Source organism: Hetaerina americana, unplaced genomic scaffold, assembly GCF_022747635.1.
Source record: "Hetaerina americana unplaced genomic scaffold, ioHetAmer1.1.p SCAF_39, whole genome shotgun sequence".
NCBI lineage: Eukaryota > Metazoa > Arthropoda > Insecta > Odonata > Calopterygidae > Hetaerina > Hetaerina americana.
The window spans coordinates 739,168-766,738 of NW_027286974.1; the positions used below are offsets into that span (position 1 = coordinate 739,168).

The window sequence follows — 27,571 nt, forward strand, 5'->3', positions numbered from 1 at the left end:
ATTATCAATAATACGTAAACATACAACGAATATCTTACTTTTAATTCCAATAACTCTTCTATTGCTTCCCGCACCAATTTCTCAGCATCGTTGTTTTCATAAAAAATATTTGTGTACCGTCCACCACGGCTAAGACATAATCTACACTTTAAACTTTCGTGTCGAGGCATCTTTGGAGCACTTCACACTTTCAACATTTACTACACCAAAACAGTAACTTTCAAAATGGCCGACAACATTTCAATGGGTCGTTGGTTCTGAATCGATTACTATGTGCGAGTTCGAGAATCGATTTCGTTTTATTTCGATGCTAAGTGATCGCCATATTTAAATATTTTTCTATATTTTAAAATTATTTAAACCTTCACTTTAATAGATTGTTGTTATTCATGTGAATTTATAACACTTCAAAAAAATTACTTCTTAATTGAAATCAGAGACATTAATTTCAACATTACCATATCTGTGTATATTTTATTACGTACCTAAATTAAAAATTGTAATCCTGTTAAATTGATTTTATGTTTACATAAATATGTTCTCGGGATAAATATTTCTAAGAAGAATAATGGCTGGAAGTTAAAATTGTCTAAGTACTTTTTTCTGCGTAAAATTTTAAAAATGAACCCTATGTGTTGATATACTAAATGCTTTGAGTATTATGAGAGGAACTCCGAAAATTGGACCTTCCACATTTTGATACGGGCATTAAAAGATTATTAATTCCAAATTACAGATTTTCTTTCAAACTATGACAATATAACTGGGACGCAGGGGGTGAATTTAAATATGCATGTTTTTCATAATGGTGGTCAAATTCACAAATGAATAATAAAATGATCAATGTTAACTTCAAACCATTCAATGATATATATATATATATATATATATATATATATATATATATATATATATATATATATATATATATATATATATATATATATATATATATATATATAATCACATTTCAAGGGTGAAGGATTAATTTTGACGTTTATTTAAAAAGGATGTCAATAGAAGCACATCATACTATAATTATAATATATTCTGACTACCCTATACCTACGAAAGGTAATCCATCCCAATATTTATGGTTTTTTTAATATTGACATCGTAAATAATACAGCAATGAATCTTTTGACCTGAATCTTCGAAACGAATGAACAGCACATTAACGATATCATATTTAGCTTTTTCTGGTGATCTTTCAACATGAAACGATTATTCTGGACAATGATAAAGGTGCAAGTTTTTTATGTGTCTTCTCAATAGCATTTTTTATCAATTTATTGGTCTATATTAACTATGGCTCCGTTGACAACTTCAATTAATATTTCGGCATACCTGAGTGTGCAATGATATTGTATGTAAAACATTCAGAGTTTTTCTTTCTGTATTATATAGTGCCAGGGCTTATCTAGGACTTAGCCTTCTAGAAAAGGTTTTTCAAATTAATGAATAGAAATTTAATGAAACATTATTAATGTGGATTTTATTTACTTTATGTATGTGGTGTAAAGGAATAATAATTAATGAATGAGGATCAAGGTCTCAAGTAGTAGAAATTGGGATTGCATACAGAGAAACCTGGTAATTGATTTTTTTCACACACATCTCTGGTCCCCCTTTACTAGTGACCTGAGCTGCCTGATCCTTAACAGGATACCAGATGTTGTTTTGGGGAACCAAAGGTGGGCACAGAAAAAGATCCAGAAAAAAGAACCGTGCTTACATCACATAATGCTGTGTGTGGCTGGTCATTTATTTTTGGCAGTTGCCCCCAACCCAGTTATTAGTACACTGATAGAGAAGATAGAAAACCTCTCTAAACAAGTGGCAGCGCACGCCAAAGACCATGGTATGCACTCACAGTCCCATTCCCTCAGCCAAGGCCGAACCTCCTACCTGGCTGTGCAACCATGTTTTTGTCAGTGGCACCTCGTCTGGTGTCAATTCTTAATGGATATTGGTGCTGATATCTGAATGGTCCTGGTCCTGACTGTTATAGTTCACCGAATGTTAACCCCCACATGTCATTATGTGAAATTCAGCCATTACAAGTATATTAATAATTAGGAGTAGATAAATTCATTCCCTGAGCCACCAATGGTTTTTCAGGATTACATCAGGTAACAAAATAAGATTGAAAATGCTGAAGTCCATGGTATAGAGTGACCATAGCGGTGTGTATACAAATCCGTTGGTTGGCAATTCAATATCTATCACCTGCCTACCACATCTCAATCTAACACTTATATTTCTCCTAAATCCCATTCTAAAAGAGAAGAAACATTCGGCCTTGATAACATTTAATAAAACCCTTTTCAATTCATTGGAAAAACATTTGGTAGGAGGGTATGTCTGTGATGGACAGTGGCACTACCAAATACAAAATCTAAATATCAATGTGGCAATAATGTTAAATGAAAAAGTCAACATAAACCTAATAAACATAGTCCTAGCAACAAATAGATTACCATTGGTAGAAGTACACAGAACTGACAGACTTGATAATTGATCAGGTCTTAATGCCTCTGAGCAATCATGAGGAATAAATTGACATAATATAGCATCAAATAGAAGACATAATAGGGTGTGTTTTACTGCAATGAAACCCTTGATAGTGACTGCAAAGAGATATGCAATACAGTGCAATGGAAGAGATGGTGATGAGGAGGAAAAGAAGAAAGACGGAAAAGATGGAAAAGAAGAGTGAGACTATGGTTTATGCGCAACTAATGCATGTAGGGAGAAAGAAATTGAGTTCTGCTGGAGAGAGACAGGGGATAGTCAACAACAAAACTTGGCGATGACTAACCAAAACCAAAAAAGGCATTCGAATACAAGGAAAAGTTATTCCAGGTGACTCAGAAGATTATCAGTAAGATTACTTATTATATTCAAGAAAACATTTCCAAATCCATTCCAGAGAATATGCAATAAAAGATTCCCTCTAGCTCAAAGCTGTATTCGTTTTTGATATTGTTCAATTTAATGCATTAATATTATAGAATACATGTCCGTTTTTTTAACTTTTTAAAACGAGGAAAGTTATCTCTTGTTACAAATTTTCCTAGAATATAAAATTTAGAAACTTTCATTTTACCCCTTTTTAGGATTGGGTATCTTCGCAACACTTAACAATAACTGGCATTGATCATGACCTTGGTGATGACAAAATTCTTTTCCCGCAGATTCGTTTTCGCAGAGGAATATAGTATTCGTTGTTGATACAGTTCAATTTAATAAATACAACTGACCTCCTCTCGATTGGTTATCCCCTCCTTCGTCTTAAAATTGCACCCCTTTTTCATGCGATCATAGAAAACAGACAAACACTCCCCACATAGACGCTTAAATAGCCGGTATTCAGTCAGTAACTCCATGCAGAAAGAACACACCAACCAGGGATGAATTTCATCCTGCACAACCTGATTAAATATTTCATAAACGGATATTCACCAAATAACGCACAAAATCTTCTGGTCTTAATGTCACCATTATTTTACGAAAGAGTGTACGCGACATACAAACGAACTTCTATCTCGTATAAGATTTTTTAAACACATAACATTCTAAGCACTGAACACAGACAACTAAATTACTTTGAAATCTATTAAATCTTCTATAGTCTTTCGCAGCATGATTTGTAATTTACTATTCTCGCCGAAAACATTGATCAACAGTCCACGACTGTTTCAACACAATCTGCACACTTCAAATTCGGCTTTATCGCACATTATGAAAGTTTTAGACTACTCCGAATGATTTACTTTACAATCTAACCCTAAATAATTCTGCAATATGTCACAGTTTACTTGAAATAGAACTAAAGTTTATTAAAACAGCCGAAAACTCAAAGTAAACAACTTAACAGCTGGACAATTGCATTCCGTACTTCATCTGTCACACTCTTCAATGGAATTGAGTGATATGGAAAAAAGAATCTTAATCCGATCAGATATATGTCTGGGTATTTCAATGTAATCTAGTAATTAAGGGGAGGAAAAATAATTCCGTTTTATATAATTTTATTAGTTAGTGAAGAATGACCGGCATTCTTTGGTATTATATACAAATCGAAAAAACTAAAAAGGTCTAATATGTTCCGATTATTCATTTGAAAGACCTGGATCAAAAGATTCAGATACGTTTTGCTTACGGTGGCTAAATGTAAGAATAACCCAGTATTTATACAAGCGAAACTTATTTTGCGTTGTAGAAATATAGTGTATTAAAAATATTACAAGGTCAATGTTACCGACTTTTCTTTCTAATCCTATCTGAATAAACATCAAAATAATTCTTCGACCCGTAGGAACGGGACTTTGACGAACTGAATATCTTTCTGGCTATGTGAATCGATGTCAAGTTAACATTAAACGTAGTTTGTTATGGTTAATCAGATAATTAAGATCTCAAAATAAGCTTAAGGTAATTTTAACTGTCAATGTTACGTGACACGTAAAATAATTCCCAAATATGTTCATATGTGCTGACCCAGATTAAGGTCGACTCTTCTCGTATCAATCCCTTGATTTACAAGAAATACCTTAAATAAAATGAACAGATGAAGATCGAAACGCAAGTGCCCAGCTGGGAAGATGTTTTATTTACTAAGATTGTTTTATCGATTTTGAACCCTAAGTCAAGTAAATTGTGAAAGAAAAACATCTATTCCGCCTTTTATTCACTCTCTTACTGGATTAGACGTGATTCACCGGTTGGGATTCGTCTACTTGTGTAATGTGCGGAATTGTGATCCTCTTCCTGCAAAGAGTCGGTCATTTTTATCGACCCTTTGGCTCTTGCACATGAACTGCTGTGTTGGAGAAAAAATAAGAAGAATGAAATGCCAATCGCAAGTTGTCGTAGCACTTGTGATGTTGTATTGTGTCAATAATTGAACTATTTCACGTAATTTTTGACAGATGTTTATATATTTAACGTTATATTGTCCGGTCAATCATCCGACGTAATCTTAAACGTTCATAATGTGTGATAAAATTGATTTTGTGGTATGCAGATTGTGTTTAAACAGTGGTGGGGTTCTGATAAACATTTTCGACAAGAATAATAAACCGGAATTTATGTTGGAAAACACTATAGAGGATTTGATAAATGTAAAAGTAAGTGAATTGTATGCATGATGCCTTTTCTAAAATATTTATTGAAGATCTTCGTTGTACTTAAAACCAATTAGTTCATGGAATACGTAAGGTATTGGGGAAAACTATAGTGATTAGTAGACAAGAGTAGATTTCAGCATTATAATGTCAAAATATTGTTTTGACGTATTTTATCAGGTTGTGGAGGATGCAAACTATCCCTGGTTGGTTTGTTCGACCTGCATGAAGAAGCTTACAGAATTCCGGCTATTTAAGAACCGATGTGCAGAGTGTCTGTTTGTTTACTACAATCGTATCCAAAAGGGGTTCAATCCTGGGACGGAAGGCTGGTTAACTAATCGACAAGAGGTCAGTTGCATCCATTAATTTGAAGGATGCAACAAAATGATATCTTGCGCCAAAAGAATATATTTCGTTGCATCTGTGTTGATTTATATACTGTACAATTCATTCACGTATCTCATAATGCCTGTGATTGATAACTTTGTTATCAATCACAGGCATTATCATTTGAGGTAAAAATGTGCACTATTTGAGTGTGTAAGCTTGGAAAAGCAATTTTGTTTAAATTACTGGTCATTTCAACACTCCTAAACCGACATATGCAAAAGCATCCTATCTTTTATTTCAATCATCTTTCATCTTCAATGACCATGTTTCCGCGCCGTACATAACTGCGTTCCCTGTCAAAGTAAATGGGATCATTTTTTGGACATTCTTTCTTTACGCCCTGTCATATCTATGTATAAAATAATTCAAATCATTCAAGAACCATTCTTATTTGACATTTTCACACTACCGAACAGTGGGGTTGGGTTCGATTCCCTTATACTTCGTAATGGAGTCCATGGTAAGTGGTGAATTTAACATACTGTCATGAAGGTCTTAGTATTGGGTGAATGCTACCATCACCTACCAAACCAACTAAGTTTGATTACTGTTTTTATTATTTTTAAGGAGATGAGTGATGTCCTGACCCAAGACAATAAGAATCCTGGAGAGCATATGGTTGATGGTACATCAGACAAAGTTTGGGCTTTAAGTAGTACCGTGGAATCTGCTGTACATACCGTGGGAACAGCATCAGCTGAGATGAAGAATCCATATTCACCAGTCCATGGAATGAATTTTATGGCCGTTAACAATTGCAATGAAGTGAATATTCAGGTGAGTTAATTGAGCTGTTATCCATTACAATCATAAACAATTCTATTTTACAATTAATATTGTAGTGTCTTGAAAGTTTAAGTTTTTTTTCTTAAGCATGAGGAAGAAGTGCATTAGGTTTCAAAGGATCTGGCCTTTCAAAAACCTACACTGAAATGGTGAACTATCATTTGATAATGTTTACTCCATTGAATGAATTGTATATGCATGCAATTTAAGCACCTGAAGTCATAATCATTAATCTTTTTCTAAAATAATGGATTCCAAAATTGTTTTCAAGCGATAATTACATGACCAAGTTTGGCAAAAAAAATCTTTTGCCCTGAATCACTTATTTTGAAATGTTCATCATATACAATTATTAAATCATATTGTTTATACGCTTTGAATTAGCTCCCTGGTGAGATCAAGAAAGAGATTGAAGACGAGACACTCGCCAGTGATGCTGTTGACGGCAGTGAGGTGGATGTGCAAGATGACATGATCATTGTCAAAGAAGAAATTGACACTACCAGTGGATGCCCTGTTCCTCTCAAAATTAGCACTGACTCATCAATACAGGAAGGTGACAGTCATTGGTCGGACAATGAAGATTCTAGTCATTTGGTGAGTGCATCTATTAATTTCAGGAGCATAATTATCAATCTACACTTTTGATCAAATTTTCTCTTCTGGCTCAAGGAAGTGTTATCATCGACAGATGTAATGAACATTTCAATTTTCTCAGACTGATTGAGCAAAGATCACTTAATATAAACCTTGTCTCCAAGATCTTGTATATGGGGTCAAATTTATAACCATTATACCCTCGGTCAATAAGACGCAGGATGGGTCTACTTTAAATGTTCTCCCATATATATACAGGGTGTATTCCAAAAGTGATGCCATCACATTTCCCATGCCACTCCTATTGAATGTAGTGAAATTGAGTCACTGTTGGTAAGTAGGAGGGACTCTAAGCTATGCTTGAAAACCAATTTCAGTGCTCTCTAAGTTTTGGAAACAGCAGGACATCAGTTATTGTGCGCCAACCAGCAATCTGTATTTACTGTAAATTTGCTGTAAATATCATGCTATTTACTAAATGGTATTAGTGTATATAAACAAGACCACTGCTTTTTGTTGTATAAGATGATTGCAATGGTCTGCATATGCAATTCCATTCAAATGAAAATTGCAAAAGCATTGAATTACTGCTCATGATAAAGGTGGTGTATTCAAATAGGTAAATGTAGTGATTTGTCAGTTTTTTAAGAAGAGATAAGATATGCCCAGGATTCTATTGCAAATTAAAGTGTAATTAAAGGATAGATAATGGCTATTATGTAGAATTACATGTATTAGGTTAGTGTGAAAGTTATGGCAGGATTTAATTTTCAGAACAGGAAATAGGCAGCTTGTGCAAAGTAATGACTGTTCAGGTAAGTCAGAATTGTGGTGATGCTGGGTGTTTGCTGGGATGACTTAGTTGTTCCCTTCTTTATTCTCTTTAGTACCTCTACGTAGAAATCATATTATTTGTTCTTTCCCTGAAACATGAATTTATTATTTGTAGCCAGGTATTTGATGCATTGGTTAGGCTGAAAGGCCTTTAATGACAGGAGCACTCATATATGTGCGATCTCTCAGATCTATCTGCCTTTTTTTTGACATTTTTTTTAAGGTTTTTAATCACCTTAACAGAGAAGTGGTCATCAAAAATTGGTAGTGGGAAGCAGGTTGATTAAGGATGGGATAAATAAGGATCATGATGGTTTTGGTAAAATTGTATTATTTATGTAGAAGAGGGAAAGGGTGATGTTTAATTGACTGACATACTGAGCAGGGCAGAAGTTACAGTAAAGGCTAAGTTCACAGATCGTTTAATTTTATGGTATTTGGACAAAGAAGTGATGATACAGTGAGGGCTTTTCAGGCAGTTTGGTTCAAAGAGAGAAGTGTATTGGGTTGAAGGTTTGAGAATTTTAGTATTCACCAGTTTTTCAGGGTAACCATTTTTTCTAAGACAATAAAGTAGCTGGTCTGTGTATTTTTATTTGGGCAGAAGTGTTCTTGTGGAAACAGAAGCCACAGACAGAGTCAGAAGGAGATGAAGGACTTTGCATGTGAACAGAGGCCACAGTTGAGATAAAGTTATTGTCGATAGTTGGTAAGTTTCGTTCAGACTGAGTTAAAATTATTTTTCAATGTGTGAATGTTGATTGGAAATTTATATTAGAGTCAGATATAGATGAATTGAAAGATACTGGAGAAGAAGAAGAAAAAGACATGACAGTACAGTTTGAGTGTTTCTTTGATGAGAAAACTTATGTTAAAGTTTACCCATAAATAGTTTGGCATATGCATTCACTGCATTTTATAATGACCCTTCAAAAATTGAGGTCTTGCAATATTTTTCTATGCTTAATGGTAATGGTGTTACTCTGCATGAGCTTCCCAGCACTCCTCCTACCCTTTCACAAAGGTCAAGTCACAGTACATATCATCAGAAGAGATTCCACTGTAAACTTTTGGGTGATTGAGTAAGTTTTGCAAGGGTTAAGGCATCTTTGCATACCTGAGCAAGTGAGTGATTGTTGGGCCACTGGCACAGAGGGAAACCTCTCGTAAGCCTTAATAGAGTATGATGGCTTGAGACTAGCAAGGATCGATGGTGCTTAATATACCCAAGCCAAATAATTTGTAATTATTTTGTTTTTATTATTATATTACTTGTGACTTATGGGCCACTGGTGCAGAGAGAATCTCTCATAAGCCCTGATCTAATGTGAGTGCTTGAGACAAGGAAGGATCACTGCAATATAGTACATCCAAGCTAGAGGGGGGGTAATTATTTTTCATTTTTTATAATTTTTAATTTCATTTCATTATATGTCATTAGTGAGTACATGCGACAAGCAACGATTGATGCTGATTAATACATTCATGCTATAGAGTTTGTAATTATTTTGCCTTAATAATTATATTATGTATGACTGATTAGCCACTGATGCAGAGGGAACCTCTTTTAAGCCCTGATTGAATGTAAGTGCTTAAGACTAGCAAGGATAAATGTGATATAGTACATCCAAGTTACAGAGTGGATGATTATTTTTCATTTATTATGTTTTTTAATTTTATTTCAAGATGAGTGATTAGTATGCCCGGATGCATAGGAAAACCTCTTGTAAGCCCTGATAGTATAAGTATATGTGGCAAGCAAGGATCAATGCTGCTAAGTACATCCAAGCTAGACAGTTTGTATTTTTTTTGTTTTTATTATTTGATAATAAATGACTTATAGGTCACTGGTAAAGAGGGAACTTCTTGTAAGCCCTGATTGAATGTGATTGCTTGGGAGTAGTAAGGATCAATGCTAAATAGCCTAAGCTAGATAGTACATGATTAATTTGCAGTCTGCTAATTAATTTTACTAACCATTTATGGTAATGATTTTTCTCAATTATTTTTAGTTTTTTATTTTTTTCTTATTGGTAATATTCAGTTATTTGTATATTTTAAAAGATTTACTGCTTATATCTTCTCTAATTTCTCTCATCCATCCTTTGCCCATTTATAAGAGTAAGGCTGGTGTTGACTCTTCACATTATTTTCAGAGATTATTGGTTTTCTGAATTTTTGTTAGCTTATAAAATAAGGGTTCTCAGGATTGTGCAAGTATATGGTAAGTTTACAGAAGATGGGAAACATTTAAGTACTATTCAGCAGGTTAAATCATTATCAGAAAGTAAGAAGGAAAGATCTATTCAAACAATCAGAGATAAATTCAGCATGATTATGGCTGACATAGAAAAGATCCAAGAGAATTGAAAGGAATTATGTGAAAAACCATTTGTTTCAGAACTTAGGCAAACATGGTAACACATTAAGAAAACTTGGCTTAGATAAAGAAATTTGGAAAGAATATGAAAAGAACTGAATGGTTAAGTCCTAAGGTAACCAAGTTTATACATGAAAAAGTAAGTATACAGTAAGGAAGATAGCTTAGGTCCAGGCATATCCAATGATGGCATAGAAGGGGCTTTAAAACCGATTAAGTTGAATAAGGTGGTAGGGGTAGACAATGTTTGCAGAATTACCAAAAGGTTTTGGAAAATATGTGAAAAAGTGTATATGGACAGATTAATAAATGTAAGGATGGAATCTGGCCAGAAAACGTTTTTTGATAAGTTTTAGCTCCTTTCCAAATAAGGTAAAGTTCACATTCACATATGAATACTACAGAACAATAAGTGTGAAATACTGTACATCAACAGTGGTCTTCTTTGGATTATAAACAAAAGGATAGAATCGAGCTAATAATTACTTAGGGGATTTTTTTCATGAACTATCAGCTAAAATATGTATTATGTTGCAAACATGTTAACAATTTTTTTCTTCATTTCAAAAAAAGCCATGTTTAGCAAAAATATTTTTCATGATATCCTGAAAATCTGTGATATTTTTTCTTTGATCTTGCAGGATCCTTTGGAAAATGCAGAAATAAATATATACCCTGAAGAAGAAGTTGATATTAAGGATGATGGTGATGCTGACATTCCTCAGATGGAAGTAAGACTGGGAGGGGAGGTTTTGCAGGAACAAGGTAAGGAGAGCTAAGGACTGTGCTGACACTTCACTTTTTCTACTGTCTGGTGTAGTATAACCATTGGAGATTAACTCTTGTAGTACTACTAAGGTTTTTTGGAAAAACTGGGTTAGTTTTTTAAAATTGTTTTTAAAATAACAGAAAGGCCATTTAAAATAGTTTGATAATTTGCAAAAAATATGTTAATATTATCATTGCTTTTAGAATTATTTATAAATGTATATTATATTATTTATTTAGCGACTCAGACTAGATCTTTTATTAATCTTGCTGTATTTTAAGCCTTTTCTTTTGTTTTGATTGAATATTTTTATTTTAGATTTTATCAGTTAGGAATGATAACTTAAATAACCCAAAACAACCATTTCCCCATTTCAATATCTGGTTTTCACCTTTCACCAAAGCATTTGTGAGAAATATTAAGCTTTTTAAAAAATTAACATGCATAATTTCATTATATATTTGTAAAGTCTACACAATGGATTTAATGAAACATTAAGATTGGATTAAGACTCTCCATCTCGGGATGTCCTCCTACAGGTTTTTTTTTTCTGACAACAGTTTTGCCTGTGTTTCAATGAGCATCTTCATGGCAAAGTTACCTGATCTGGTTTACTTAAACCTGAAGTTGCTCATTGAAACACAGGCTAAACTGTTGTCAGAGAAATATCCTGCATGGTGATATCCTGAGAATTAGAAGTCTTTCATCTGAATGCCACAAAAATCTATGATCCCAAGATGAGAGTTAGTTTAGTGCCTTTTAATTTTACCCTAAGGTCCTCATGGGATATTTTGGTATGGCAAAATAGACAATTGGCTTGGTTAGCTTGATTAAATTTTGCCAAAAGTTGATATTTTTTAATTAAGTCTGTAAAAGTGTACATAAGTCATTCAATGAAACCAAATCAAAAGAAGGGAAAATTAATTTTTTGAAATAACTGAATTTAAGAAGGTCATTACATAGCACTGCCTCACCATTGATCTTGTCAATAAGTTATCAAGATAAGCTAAGACATATACAGGATACATTTAGTGCTGCAAAAATTTAGTGTGAAAATTTGATTTATTAGTTTTTTCATGAATCTAAAAATAATTTGAATTAAATATCTTCTGAAAAATGCATATCGAGTTAATTATAATTTATCATAATAAGTTGCAAAAATAATTTGCCACTAAGTAATTCATTATATTTTAACCAAGAGAGATACAATTTATGTTCCTAACTCAATCATTAAATAGTTCAAATCATCTGGAAACCCTAAGATTTGTACGATAATTAAAACTAATTAATTGCACAACTTAATGTTAACTTACTTAATCTTTTTTCATAATTATGTCATATCCATTGTTATTGATTTATTTTCTTTATTATATTAAATGCAACAATATGAAATTTCCCTGATTTTAAAAATTCTTTTTAAAGAAAAAAATATATCACTCTTTAAATGATATATTTCCTTTCCTGTGTGCTATTAAATACTTCAGAAATGTTCTTTTTGATCTTTCTTGAAGTCCTTGCATAAAAAATAATGGTTTCGGTATCAGGGCAACACTAAGTACACCCATGTGGAACAGTGATGTGAGACAATCATGACCCCTTTAATTAGCTATTCTCTTTATTGGTTGTTTATTTGCAATAAAAAAAACTGAGTTCATTTTACTTAAAGACTATGCTATATTCCTTTTTTTGCTTAGCAATATCAGTTTAAATCTAATCAATAAAATATTACCAAGCAAAATAACCTAGTTTATATCTCATTTATTGGGCAGATATTGAAGATATTGTTAGTGACTTTTAGTACATACTTTATATACTTACAAAGGATAAGGTGCTTATTGATTAAGCATGATGGATGAAATAAGCAATTGACATAACATCAGAGAAGGTTATTTTTTGCAGATACACAAACGAGGACCCAAAGGTATCAGAAAATTGGATGCAGTTGTCAAAAAGAGCTGTTTCAGTGGAACAATTTTTTTTCATTTTGGCAGAAAACATGTTGGACTATTCAGAGTAAAATACTGCAGTATAATTTTATTTCCTGTTGGATGAATTACCAGTGCAACCATTAGTAATGCTCAAGACTTGTTATGCCAATCTCTTCTAAGGAAACCCAGAGTCTATGAATGATTTATACTTTTGAGAACCAATTCAATTCAAAAGACCAATCACAGTCAGGCTACCCTTCAACATCAGCAACTGATGAAAATATTGACAAAATCAATGCACTCATTGGTGAAGATCATCACAGAACCATTGATCAACTCTGTAAGATGTCTGGAATTTCCTTGAGTTTCTTTCTGGTGGATTTTTCCTGAAGATTTGCATATGAAAAGAAAGATTTTCATACCTTATTGCGGCCAAATTGGGCTCATACCCTTCTCTTTGTGATGCAGTTTTTGAAAAATAATAGCATGACATCATTTCTCCACTCCCCCTGCCCTGAGAAAAGCATATTGACTCTGAGGAAGGTAAAACAAAATGTGCTAGATGGCATAATTCCGAATGATCTGAGGCTTTCCTGGCGAATACTGTGGATGAAGGCTTCTCGGGTTTTGCACCAGGTCAGGTAGGGTAGCACCAATGTTTTGACAGCTAACTTCGCTATCGTCTTCAGGGTGAATTGGCATTGCCAGGAATGTGCCCGGGATTTATGTTTGCTCTTAAGTCTGCCGACTCGTGATTGCTTAAGATTCTTGTTCTCTCGATTCCGTGATCTTTTTGAGTACAGGTTTCCATGCATTACTAGTCTGGAATCCGTTGTCTCAATTTACCAGGTTCTTGTTCAATCTTATGTGGACTTCTTCTTTGACAATCCGTTCCCAGTATCCATTGGCCGGACAAAGGACCTTTGTCTTGGAGAATTCTATTCTATGTTTCTTTTCGATGCAATGTTCTTCAACTGCCAATTTCTTGGGGTAGCAGAGTTGGATACATCTCTTGTGTTCAATGAGTTGCTTTTCTACTCTTCTCCCGGTTTCCCCAATGTATGATTTCCCACACTCGCAGGGGATTTCGTAAACTCCAGCTCTTTTTAGATTCCAGTCGTCCTTCACGATGAGTAAGAAGGATTTCAACTTGCTCTGAGGTTTATGTATTGTCTCCACCTTATGTTTCTTAAGAATCCTGTCAATCTTTTTCAATATGATGCACACAAACGGGATGCAGGCTCTGGCAATCACAAGATAGCGGACTCCACGCTAAACATATAAATACTGGGCACAATCCCGGCAATGTCACCTCACCCTGAAGACGATGGCAGAATTAGCTGTCGAAACATTGGTGCTACCAAAACATGACCTGGTGCGAAACCAGAGAAGCCCTTATCCACAGGCATAATTCAGGTCAGCTTTAGTTAATGACAGATCAATGCAACAATTTCAGAGCGTAAAAATCATTCACCCTGACTGGGACTTGAAACCCGAGATCCCTCAATATCCGGTCGAGTGCTTTAGCCACTTAAGCTACCAATGCGTCCTCTTAAACTCTGAAATTTTGGGGCTTTGGGGCTGGGAACTAGATGTTATGACGAAATACCGTACATACAATGTCACAGTCTAGGCGAATGATTTTTATGCTCTGAAATTGTTGCATTGAAATGCACATTAGCGGATGACTCCGTTAAAAGTTACTTTTGCAACATCTCCCGCAGTTTCTTTGGAATTTCATGACAGATGCTTTGTTCCTGGGATTTCAGCCCAGCTGAAGTTGCTAACATACATACATAGACAAATGACTTTTTACAGGAAAAGATGTGTACATGCATACCTATAATAATTTATTTACACAAATACGTTTATCCAAACTGGTTTAAACAATTTTTTTCATTGCAGGCATATATAATTAAATGAACCTTACCTTATCCTTCAAATGTTTCAGATGATTACCAAAAACAAGATAATGCAGGAGAAAATGCTTCAGCTACTCAACTGAATGTGTATAAAATTTGCAACAAGGTATTTGAACAAAGGGACCTTCTCAAAGATCATGTAATGCATGTGCACCTTAACAAGGTGATGCAATTCAAATGTGATGTTTGTTTTGAGGTATTTAAGAGAAAAAAACACCTTGAAAGTCATATGAAATTGGTGCCTGCTCTTAAGAAGAAGCACCAATGTGAATTCTGCGCAAAGAACTTTCGAAATTTAAGTAGACTCAAAAGGCACATATTAACTCATAATGCGGAAAGGCCATTTCAATGTGCATTATGTTTAAAAGGTTTTGCTAAAAATATAAATTTACAGATGCACATGTTAACACACACTGGAGAAAGGCCACACCGGTGTGAAATATGTAGCAAAGGATTTGCTCTTAATAGTAGCTTAAAAAGGCACATGTTGACACATACTGATGGAAAGAGGTACAAATGTGATGTGTGTTTAAAAGCATTTGCTTATAAATGTTTTCTTAAGGATCACATATTGACACATACTGGTCAAAGGCCACACAAGTGCAACATCTGTTCAAAAGCATTCACTCAAAGAAGTCATCTGAAGTCACACATGATTACACACACTGGTGAAACACCACACAAGTGTCATATTTGTTCTAAACCATTTGCAACAAAAGGTTCTCTAAGGGGCCACATACTGACACACACTGGTGAAAAGCCACACAAGTGTGACATTTGTTCAAAAGATTTTACCCGGAGCAATAAACTAAAGTCACACATGCTGGCACACTCTGGTGAAAAGCCACACAAGTGTCTCATTTGTTTTAAAGCTTTCGCTATGGGTAATCTTCTAAAGAGACACATGAAGACACACACCGGTGAAAGGCCTCACAAGTGCAATGTCTGTTCAAAAGCATTCATACAGCGTTGTCGTCTAATCTCACACATGAAGACACACTCTGCAAAATGAACATAAAAATGTAAGATCCTAGGGCTTATTACACTCTATAGAACTGATTGTAAAACTTTAATTACAATTTTGTAACAAAGTGACATTATTATCCTGTTTTATGTAATTTCTTCAAATAAAAAAGGATTGATAAAATGCCAAATCTCAGCATAATTATGTATATCATGATAACAATAACTAACCCTCTTAGTGCGGCAGGGATTTCAGGGGTACTAGTGACAAATGCGAAGGGTAATTTAAGAAAATGTATCACCTTAGAAAAAAAATATGAAGTTATTTGTTCAGATATCCATATGCAGTTTTTTTATTTTCAAATATAATATTGTAGTTAATAATGATGTAATATATTTACATCATCTGAAAAACTAATGTAATTACTACATTATCATAAATTTGAAGAATATTTTTTTATTGATTATATTTCGATTTTTAGACACAAAACTTATGTTTTTTTTAAACATTTTTAAATTAAACTACGATATTTAAACATAATAAAGAATCAAAAAGATAATATTATAAATAAATAAAGAAAAACTAGTGAATTGCAAATTTTCTTGTCAGCCTCTGCATAGTTCGATTTTGTTGAAAAGGCTGATCGCACTGAGTCAAATTGGGACTTTTCCCCTTTTCTTGAGGCTGCGGCAATGTACTTACAATCAAAAGGCAGAAAAAACCACGTTCTAACTCACAGAGAACTGCTGACAATGTTGTCCATTACACAGGGCGCAATTGATTAGATAGGATGGACGGCAAGAGAAACAAAAATGATTACAAAGCAGTGTTCTCATTTTCATCATCTTAACAAAGTCTGTACAACTCTGGGGATTGTATTGCTGACTTCATCTTAAAGAAAGTGGGTTGGGATGTTTGGAGTTTGAAGTATCAGGCTCTGCACAAAAATAGGTTTGGATTGCTGTTACCTCTTGTGGAAGCAGCCTTCAGGATAAATAAGCATTGAAGTAATTTATTCATGAGGACCATCTCTTGATGGAAGAAAGGGAAAAAGGGGAGACTACCTAGAAGGTTCACTTATCTAGACATTTAGAACTTTAGGTTCCGGATGGGTTTGCATATTAAGGCACTTTGCCAAATTAGATGGTTCTACTTGAGTATCTTTGGCACTAAGATTCTGGCTTTCAAGGAAGGCTTTAATGGATATTTTGTTTCTTGCTGGTAGTGTTAGGAGCCATGTCTCATTAATTCTGATAATTCATAGCAAAAAATGGATCAGTTTCCTCTTGAATTGTTTGAAACATTGCTAAAAATTTGTTGAAAGATTTGTTGGTAAATGGCTTTCAGCAAATGCAGGATTCACCTTGCCCAGATATTTCCTATCCCTAATTCCTTGTAGAAGTATTTTGCCCCCCTTTGTTATAATTAATTCATGGCCATTTGTTATTTAATATGTTGCTTCAATTTATGGCCATTCTTCAGGTGGATCATTTCCAAGGGATATAAGATAATGTTTTAATTAAGCTTCCTAGTTTTTAATGGTTGATATTGAAGAACTAGAGTCCCTGTACATTTAGTTAACTTTGGATTAATTTCCTCAGAGAATAATGCATCCATAATGAAGAATTCTGAGGCTGCAAGAAATTCAAGTTAATTTATTTCAACAGAAGCAATATAAGGAGCCACCTGCCACTCCTTGCCTTCAAGAGAATCAATGGTAAATGAAAGTGATAAACAGGAATTAGTGATAAGTATATAAAACACAGTGGGAGATAGTGGACTTGATATGGACCCATACCAAGAGATAAGTGTAAAGCAATTGCCATTGCAACTCCGTATGCATGGAATGCATGACAATGACGAAGGCTTTGTTTCTCAGAGCCAGACGAGGAACGGGAGCCAAAGGAACAGCCACTGTCACCAGGACCAGAAGAAGAGGGAGGCTCTTCTTCCTTACCACAGGCATATACCCATATAGATTTGCATCCCAGTTAGACCATTGGTTGGGGTGCCAATGTACTTAGACCAGAAAGGAGAATCCTTTACCTTCCTGCCCACGTGGTCGACACCGGTGATCAATGCATATATGACAATGCTGGTCAACAGTGGGATCCTGACAATGGAAAACATGACGTGCACCTTTCCTTTTGTAGCAATCTGGAAAGCGGGAGGTGGCAAGAGGATCATTCAAGACCTGTCGCCATCTATCAAGTATATCTGAACTCCAAAGTTCACCCTCCACTCAGTCACACATGTGCTGGAGGTAATTCCCATCAATACCCAATTGATTAAATTGGATATAAAAGATGCCTTTTAACTTAGGAAAAATACTATCTTTGCTTTCTACAAAATAAACTTTATTGGTCGACTAGTTTCGTTACACTGTAACATCCTCAGGACTAGTGGTACAATATAGATTTATCTGAGTTACAAACTCGGTTGAGTAGAGGTAACAGATGGAAGATGGGGGAGTGTAATTAAGGAAAGGAGAGGTGTAAGAGGGAGGGGGAGAAGGGTTGGGAAGGGAGCGTGGGTTTGCGTCATGGGGATTTTTTGGGATGTAGAATAGGAATGTCCAGGAGGAGTGAGTGGAAAGGGAAGAGGTGGTCATTAGTTATCTTTTCCTTCTTCTTAACCATTTTTAGAATTTCTAACTGCTCACAGATATCCAGCTGCGTCCCTTTCTTCACTCTATGCAGTAATTCGGGGATGAAATCCACTCGTTGGCCTTCCTTTGAGAGATGAGTTGCAAATTGAGACATCCCAGTATTCTTTATGAAATCCCTCCGGTGTTTTTCCACTCAAACCATTGAGCTCCTCCCTGTCTGTTCAATATATATAGCACCACAGTCCGCACATTGCAATTGGTGAACCCCGCTCTGGAGAGTTCGTTTCATGGGGTCTTTGACTGCTGGTAGCAAACTCCTTAGGTTTTTATTATTGTAGAAGGCAGGTTTTATGTTCATATCACTGAGTACACGGCCTAATTTAAAGGAGGGTTTTCCTACATATTTAATGTGTTGCCACAAAGCTAGGTCTCTGGGTGGGGGTCAGTAAATTTCTCTGAATAAATTTTTTTTCCTTTTGTTATCGAACAAGTCATCAATCAATTTTTCTGTGTGCCCATTGGCCAAAGCCATTTTTTAAAAATTGGTTATTTCCTATGTGAAGGCTTAGGGATCTAAAGGGATAGCTAATGCCCTGTGTATCATGCTTTGAAAGGCTGCAAGTTTTTGGTGAAATGCATGTTTTGATGATGCATGGATGACCTGGTCTGTACAAGTGAGCTTGTGAAAAATAGAAAATTTGTGTTTTTCCTCTTTAATGGAAATAGCTAGATCCAGGACATTCAAATTATAACTCTCTTGGACCTTCTTGGTGAATTAAATCCTTGAGGTTAAAGAATTGATGAGCTTTAAAAAATTTCCCAATTTTCTCTGTGTATCTGTCCACAAACATAATACATCATTTATGTAACGGAACCAGTAGTGCATATTTTTGAGGAGAGGATTTTCACTTTTGAAAAGTTCCATTTCTAGGTTATTCAGAAATATTTCAGCCAGTAGAGGTGATAGGGGGGAGCCCATAGCTAGACCTTCCAATGGTTGATATAGGTTTCCATTAAACAAGAAATAATTCTAGGGTTGTGAAGTGCAAATTTGTAGAACATTCCTAATTTCATGGAAAATATAGCATTAAGAGCTCCATAGAACTGACAAACTCCTTAACACATATAACTCCACCAACGAATTCCATATTAGGGTCATTTGATGTTGTAAACTTATTCAAAAGTGTCCCAAGAGAAGAAGCAGTGCTCCTAGCAAAGGAAGTGCTACTCAATGCTAAAACACCAGAAATTATTTGAAATGAAGTCATATCTTTATTGAAATTTTACATAAATTGCATGTTGTCTGCAAATTTTATGCTGAAGAGAGTAAGGCTGTGAATGTCCGGAATGATGTGATCCCTGTCAATGAGGAGGTTGACACTTGTAGTGGTTGCTTTGTTGCTCCTGTAAAGAATGTAGAATTGCCAATGCTCAAATCAATGCAAGGTGACTAGTCCAGCAATGATGAAGCAGCAAATTTGGTGAGTGTTCATATTCAAGTTGTTTGCATAGTTAGCAATCTTTGCTTTGAAATCAGTTTTGTTCACAGTTTTACTTTGCTATGTGAATTTTCCCCTCCCCGGACTACAACCTTGACGTGGTGGAAGGGCTTGTGCGTTCCGATGACCCCTAGAGCTGTACTGGCGGGAGTAATAAAAATTGCTCCTGGTAGGGTCACCCATGCCAGATAGGTCGAAGGTTAGGAGCCAGACGAAAGGTAGTCCACGCAGCGTCTGTTCCTCAGTGAGGCGGCTGCAATGGCATCTGACCCCAAGGGGGCGGCCAGTAAGTGATGGTGTCACGTTAAAAACACTATTGAGGAAGGCAACAAAAAACCACCTCAATTATCATTCCCAAGAAAAATATGATGGACTATACAGATATTTTGAGTCCTGGCAACCACGGGGCTCGGCCCAGTCGGCCGTGTGTCGTGCCCGGCAGCGGGGGAGGCAAGGCTTCCGCGGTCGTCATCCCACAAAACCCTTACAAGGGAAAACCAGCAGCAGCAGCACAGAAGATGCAGGAGAAGAAGACCAAATTAGTTAGAATAGGAACGTGGAATGTTCGGACAATGATGAGGACGGGGAAATTGGAGAATGTTAAGCGAGAGATGGAAAGGGGAAATATAGATATTTTAGGTCTATGCAAGGTGAGATGGAAAGATAGCGGGGATTACTGGAGTGATAAGTATAGAATAATATACAGCAGTGGGGACGAGAGCCAACGAGGGGTTGCCATATTATTAAATGAAGAGGTAGGAAGAAGCGTAGTCAACATAGAGCAGGTAACGGATAGAATACTACTAGTGGAGATAAAATCAGAACCGACGAACTTAGTTATTATCCAGGTATACATGCCACCGAGCAACCATAAGGAAGAAGAGGTCGATAGGATAAACGATCAGTTAGAGGACATGATTGCATGTGTTCCTGCAGGGAAACATTTGATAGTGATGGGGGATTGGGATGCGACAGTAGGCGAAGGAAGAGATGGTAATGAGGTGGGGGACTACGGTTTAGGCACAAGGAATGACCGCGGAGAGAAAGCAGTTGAGTTCTGCAGGAGACAGGGCTTAGTTATCACCAACACTTGGTTCAGACACCACAAAAGATGCAGGTATACATGGAAAATGCCAGGTGACTCGGGAAGATATCAGCTAGATTATATCCTGGTTAGACAGGTTTAGGAACAGTGTGATAAATTCCATCAGCTTCCCGGGAGCGGATGCGGACTCAGACCACAATTTAGTTGTTATGAAATGTAGCGAACGTTTTAAAAGGATAAGGCAGGGGCGGCGAGTTAGAAAATGGAATGTAGAAGCATTAAATGGGTTGAAAAGAAAGGAATACAAACAGGCAGTAGAGAAAATCATGGAGGACGGTAAAGAGCTAAGTACTATTTAAGAAAAATGGGAATGGATCAAGAAAGGGTTGTCTAAAGCGGCAAAAGACACTATTGGAACTGTCAACGCTAAAAGGACTAGGAAACCATGGATCACGGATGAGATGATTGCAAAAATGGATGAGCGGCAAAAATGGAAGAATATAAATACAGAATTAGGCAAAATGAAGTACAAAGAATTGAAAAATAAATTGATGCGGGCAACAAATAAAGCAAAGGAAGCATGGTGGAAGACGCAGTGCAAGAATATGGAAAGTCTGCAGAGGAAGTGGGAAATCGGTGCACTTTAGAGCATAGTTAAATCTTTATCGGGAAGTAAGAAAGGGAGATCAACGATAGCAGTTAGAGATAAGGCCGGTAAGTTAATAGTTGACGTAGGAAAGATCCAAGAGAGAAGGAAGGAATATGTAGAAGAACTGTATTGTAAAAAGCTTAGACCAAAAAAGTTAGACATTGAAAAGGAACATGACGTAGAGAAAGATAGCTTAGGTCCAGGCATACTAGACAATGAGATAGAAAGGGCATTAAGGGAGATGAAACTAAATAAGTCCGTGGGGGTAGATAACATTCCCGTGGAACTTTTGAAATGCTTGGGAAAATGTGGGAGGAAGAGGCTATATGGGCTGATCCGTAGTATTTATGAGGAGGGAATCTGGCCGGAAGACTTTGTGATATCAGTTTTAGTTCCTATTCCGAAAAAGGTAAAGGCCACGTCATGTGAGGACTATAGGACAATTAGTTTGATATCCGACGCAGCTAAGGTTGTTCTCAGGATCATAAACAAAAGGATAGAGAGTAGGGCAAATGATTACTTAGGGGATGATCAGTTTGGGTTTAGGAAGGGGAGAGGTGCGCGTGATGCCATTGCAGTAATGAGATTATTAATCAAGAGGAATATAGAGCACAACCAGCAGGTATTTGCCTGTTTCGTAGATTTCAAAAAAGCGTTTGATAGAGTAAATTGGGAAAAACTAATGAGTATATTGCAGAAAATAGGAATAGATTGGAGGGAAAGGAGGCTAATCCGCAGCCTGTACATGTCTCAGACTGCTCAGGTGAGGGTGGGAAACGGGGAGTCAGGATGGGCAGTGTTAGGAAGGGGTGTAAGGCAGGGTTGCCCATTATAACCATTGCTGTTCAACCTGTACGCAGAAGAAATGATCAAAGAGGCCTGGGATGAACTTCAGGTAGGAATGAAAGTGAGCGGGGAATTCGTAAAATCAGTTAGGTTTGCTGATGACCAAGCTTTAGTTTGTCAGTCAGCCAAGGGGCTGCAAGCATTGCTGAGTGAATTGGAAATTCAGTGCGACAGGTATGGGATGAGAATCAATATTAATAAAACAAAGGTTATGCGATTTTCTAGAAAGAAAAAGGCCAAGCTTAACATTAAAATAGGAGGGCAAAAGCTAGAGCAGGTAGAACAGTTTACGTATCTCGGTAGTGTTTTGGACCAACATGGTCAAAGTAGTAGGGACGTAAGGAGAAGAATTGCGCTAGGCAAAGAAGCTTTCACAAGGAGGAGGGAGTTGATGACAGGGATTTTGAGTAAGGATGTTAAGAAAAGACTCGTAAAAACTTTGATATGGAGTGTAGCTATGTACGGCGGGGAAACATGGTCATTGAAGCAGGAGGATAGACGTAGACTGGAGGCTTTTGAAATGTGGGTGTGGAGAAGAATTGAGAAGGTGAAATGGACAGAGAAGAAAACAAATGAAGAAGTACTTGGTATGGTTGGCGAAGAGAGGGGTTTGTTGGGAGCAATCCTATGGAGGCAGGAAAAGTGGATGAAGGGGGTGTTGACCGGCAGTGGGATGTTGAAGACTATGATAGAGGGTAGAATGTTGGGCAAAAGAGGAAAGGGAAGGAACAGGATAGGGTTGTTGGACGGGATGAAGGGAGGAAGAAAGTACTCAGAGATGAAGAGGGACCTGATATAGAGTAGGATGATTGATTTTGTGTTTTGTTAGGAGTAAAAAAATATTTGTTTGGTATTTGTGTCTGTCCAAAAACCTACCTTAACCGGTAGATTACTCAAAAAAAAAATGTAAATTTTAATTATCTTCCCTCTTTACATGAATTTGCACTTTCCATTTTGTTATCATATCGCCTCACTTAAGTTATTGTGACCATCAATGACTGCAGTTTATGTTCCTCTGTTTGCAGTAGTGGTTAGGAGTATGTAAACAATTCTATGAGTCATTAAAACTATGGAAGTATGAAAACATCTTTGCATCTCTAATGCTTTTCTTTGATCTTGCAAGATCCTTCAAATAATGAATGATTCTGCTTGTCTTTAAATTAAGAATTGGAAATTAAGGATAAGTTTGTAATTAAGATTCCTAGGATGCCCTAGGATGGATAAAAGATTCAGTTGCTGGAACAAGATAAGAAGGTCTCGCCACTGTTATGGGTATACTTTTTCATCAGGAAAAATCTTTTCACTTCCTTCAAGGTCTCCTTTTTAGTTATTATGAACCATCAGTTGAGATGCATTTAGTATATGCAAAATCAAATTGCAAATAACTTGTTTCAGTTGGCAATTTATGATTGCCATTTCAATATCTTTGGCTAACATTTTATTCACTTTTTTTAGTGTTAATTTTGGTATTTAGGCTTTGTTAGGGTTTAGTCTGCAAACCATGCCATTTTGTAGGTGCTCTGGACTGAAAGCATTGGATTGACAAGAACTCTGATTTCATCATTTCTCCCTCCTTAAGATGTTTTTCAGCAGTTCCCTCTCAATCTACCAATAGCATTACTCATTTGTTTTCGGATCATCGGATTGACCAAAAGTTGGACTTCATCATTTCTCCCTCCTTAACCCTCTTAGTGCGGCGGGGATATCAGGGGTACTAGTGAGAAGTCTAATTTAACAAAATGTATCACCTTAGGAAAAATAACCTTATGAAGTTATTTGTTTAGATATCCATATGCAGTTTTTTTATTTTAAAATATAATATCTAATAAATAATATAAGTTTTAAAAAATAATTCACCAGTATCAATTACTCATTTGTTTTCCTTTTTGTCCACTTTACCTTCTCAAAACCCACATTTCAAAAGTATTTCAATGATCATGTATCTGAGCAACATGAAATCAAAGCTAAATGATCCAGTCACTAAAATTATCAAAGGCTTGTTATATGATGGGGTTCACTGTCTGAAGTGCCAACAATCCCCTGCCATCTATTTTGTACAATATACCACAACCCTTCATATTATATACAATAACTACTTCAAGACTCATTCTGGAATTCTTCCAATTGGATAATTCTAATCCTAAAAAAAAGCCCCAGACTACTATAGTTACTTTGATAAATACTATAATATCTCCATTTTAGTATCCTTCTCATTCTAAGACCCTCAATTTAAACATAAAATAATAGAGCTGACTTATTGATTCTTTAAATACCCAGGTGTTAATGCTAGTTACTTCAATCTTAACTTACTATATGTTCACCTTCTATCTGCAGAATGAATTAATGCAACTTTGGTAGGCATATGTAATTGTAAATAGATATTAAGTGAATATCAATTCATGAGTATATGGCAACCATTGAACATTCACTTCCATCTGGGACAAACAGTGCCTTGGCAGAATATTTATGGAAGACAATAGAATGCAGATGATTGACTGATACCTGGGCTCATGTCTGTTTGAACAACTTTACCTTTTTTACTGATGTAATCATTAAATTGATGTTAAAAACGTATTCATTTATTTATATTTACATGTCATTTTTAATGAAAAATTCTCTGTAATTTTGTGAAATAATGTCTTAACCGTGTAATTATTTTACACAAAAGCAAACTAATATGTGGATATTCATTGAATAAACATTTCATAGAGAATAGGTCTATTTTTATTAATATATCATAGGACAAGTGCTGTTACATTGAATTGTGAGGATAAGTATATTAAACTTTACTGTTTGCTTCCATAGCAAGTGTTTTCAACTTGCTTCCAAAGTTTTAGTTGATGGCTCATTTGCTTGTTTTGAGAGATTAAATGTTGGAACCTAAATGATCAGTAAGAAAAATGTGTCATTTGAGTTTGATTTCATTACGGATTATTTTAAATATTCTTATTTCAATTTCTTTTTTTTTCTTCGATAAATGTATTCCTTTGAAAAAGGGAAATGTCCTTCCTTTTCCTTTTTCCTGTTTTTAGATGGCATCCTCCATCATTTATTAAAAATGGAGGGTGAAACTGCATAACCACTGGAAGAAAATGAAAAAATATTGACAGAAATTGGAGGCTTTGAACAGTGCCTTTGCACGCAATGCAGCTTTGCAAGCCCGAGTGTAGGACCTGGAGGCTCAACTCCAGAGGAAGGTCGACACAAAAAGAAAACTACAAGAGAGAGTGAAGTATTTGTCTGAGAATTTAGAAAGGGAATGCCATCAGAATGAGTAGCTTGCCCTGGAGAACAAAGTGTTGAAGTGGAAAATTAATGAGAAAAGTAAGCTAATGGCATCCTACTCTGGGCAGTTGGACAAGTCGTCATCTATGACTTGCTCTATGATGGCATCCTCCAGTCCCAGCAGCGGACGTCGTGGTATTCCCACCAAGGCAATTGTGCTTGGAAGCCCTGATTAACCATCTAACTTCATGTCTCTAAGGTTTTCACCATGACTATCACCAAAATCCTCATTTTCTGACATAAGCTGGACAATTGAGCTAGAGAAAGAAGAGAAAGATAAGGAGGACGATGAAGAGGAGGAGGAAGAGACAAAGGTGAGGAGAGGTAGGGAAGACAAAGATGATGAAGATGACAGCAAACTGAGCATCAAACTGACACCAATCACTCCAAAGGTCCGTAACCTGGTGGAGAAGAATGTGTCTATTTCATGGCTAGTGGAGGTGGATGAGGTCATCCCCACCACTTATCGCAAATGCAGGCTGGGGCCATCTGCCGTCTCCCGCACTCCACCTCCCTCAATCTCCTCCCAGAGCTGACTTCCCTAGCCAACTCTACCTCTCCTACCTTGCCCACATCCTCCAACCCCAGCAGCAGCATGTTCCACAAAAGGGATCCTGCCTTTATCCCTGTAAGAAGCCACCACCCGATGGGCCTCCAGCCAGAAGACTTGACCCAAGAGGGGTAAGCTGGCTGGTCATGGGATAGTCTACACCTTGACCCCTACACCGGACGCTGTCACCTGGTGGCCTCATCAAGGGGGTTGCATCTACACTTCCATAAGCACCAGCTGAGGTACATGACTTGCCCATCTGACTTACACATCTGCTCTGCCAGGTACATGCTCCATGTCCACAGACTGAGTCACTTGATGCAGAAGAGACAGCTGGTGCCTGTCTTGCCAAGCTTAAGAAAGACCTTGAGGGGTACCAGGGTGCTGGTTCCCCTCAAGGTGCATGCCCAGGAGGGAGTGCCCCAGCCAAGGAAGGTGGCCGACAGGGGTCAAGTGGGAGAGATGGAGGAAGGTCAGGATAGGGACACAGGCTGCTCTCACCTCTCTGAGGAAGATCCACCAGCCCTGCTATCCAAGCCACCCATGCCCTTGAAGAACAAGAGCGGTTTGCCCTTCTGTGAGTTAAGTGATGACTTTTCCGACTAATTGCCTTCTACGGCAAGTTCCAGATGAACAGCATGAGTCTCAACTGCTCTAGCATGGAGATCTTGCTGGAGGTACTGAAAAAGACCCCAGGGTCACCGCCCTCAATCAGCCAGGGCTTATCCAAGGGTGGGCCAGGGGATGGAATGGCCAGCACAGCTGAGATGCATCACTACAAGCTGAGGTATGTGCTCTCCTCCCTGTATACCCACCTGCACCTCTCCATCAAGGAGTCAGCCAAAAAGGCAATGATCTCCGAGGAGATCTCTGATGACACACAGGGCAAGTCAGAGGAAGAGGAGGAGGAAAAGAGGGGAAATGGGAAATTGCTAGAGGTCAGTGAGGCTAGTTTGGAGGTGATGGGAATGGTTTCATCAACTCCATACCAGTAGTGCTGGCAGGATCCCCAGCAGTGAAACAGCTTCATCTGCTGAGGCAGCAGTCAGGTAGGAGGTTATTCATGTTGAGGAGCCAAGGTGCAATGGGAATAATGAGATGGCACCCCAGGAAGAACTGATCCCTGGCACCAACTTGCTCAAGTTGGGTCAGGAGCAGCTCCTGTCTTCTTCTACACTGGACTCTAGCCACTTGGTCCACACGGACTCCTCCGTAATGGAACTCAGCTGGTCTGAGGAGCATGAACTCATGTCTTTAGAGTCAGAGGTGTGATATAGACAGGCAGAAGTGTGCCCTGGCATTTGAAGGTGGAGTGGATTCTTAAAACAATAAGGTTGAAATCAAAGAAAAGAACAAATGAAATATGATCCATTCGAAGAAGTTGTAT

The 27,571-nt window shown here is 36.8% G+C and overlaps 1 protein-coding gene across 1 annotated transcript; it reads left to right on the top strand.

Annotated features, from left to right (window-relative positions):
- The first annotated feature begins 4,916 nt into the window (after positions 1-4,916).
- LOC139691669 (zinc finger protein 25-like) lies at positions 4,917-25,810 on the top strand. The gene is made up of 7 exons (XM_071589513.1): positions 4,917-5,132; positions 5,310-5,480; positions 6,090-6,299; positions 6,693-6,905; positions 14,845-15,741; positions 19,609-19,716; positions 25,703-25,810. Exons 1-7 carry the CDS (start codon positions 4,998-5,000, stop codon positions 25,808-25,810), a joined length of 1,842 nt encoding a protein of 613 aa, XP_071445614.1. The 5' UTR covers positions 4,917-4,997.
- Positions 25,811-27,571: the final 1,761 nt, after the last annotated feature.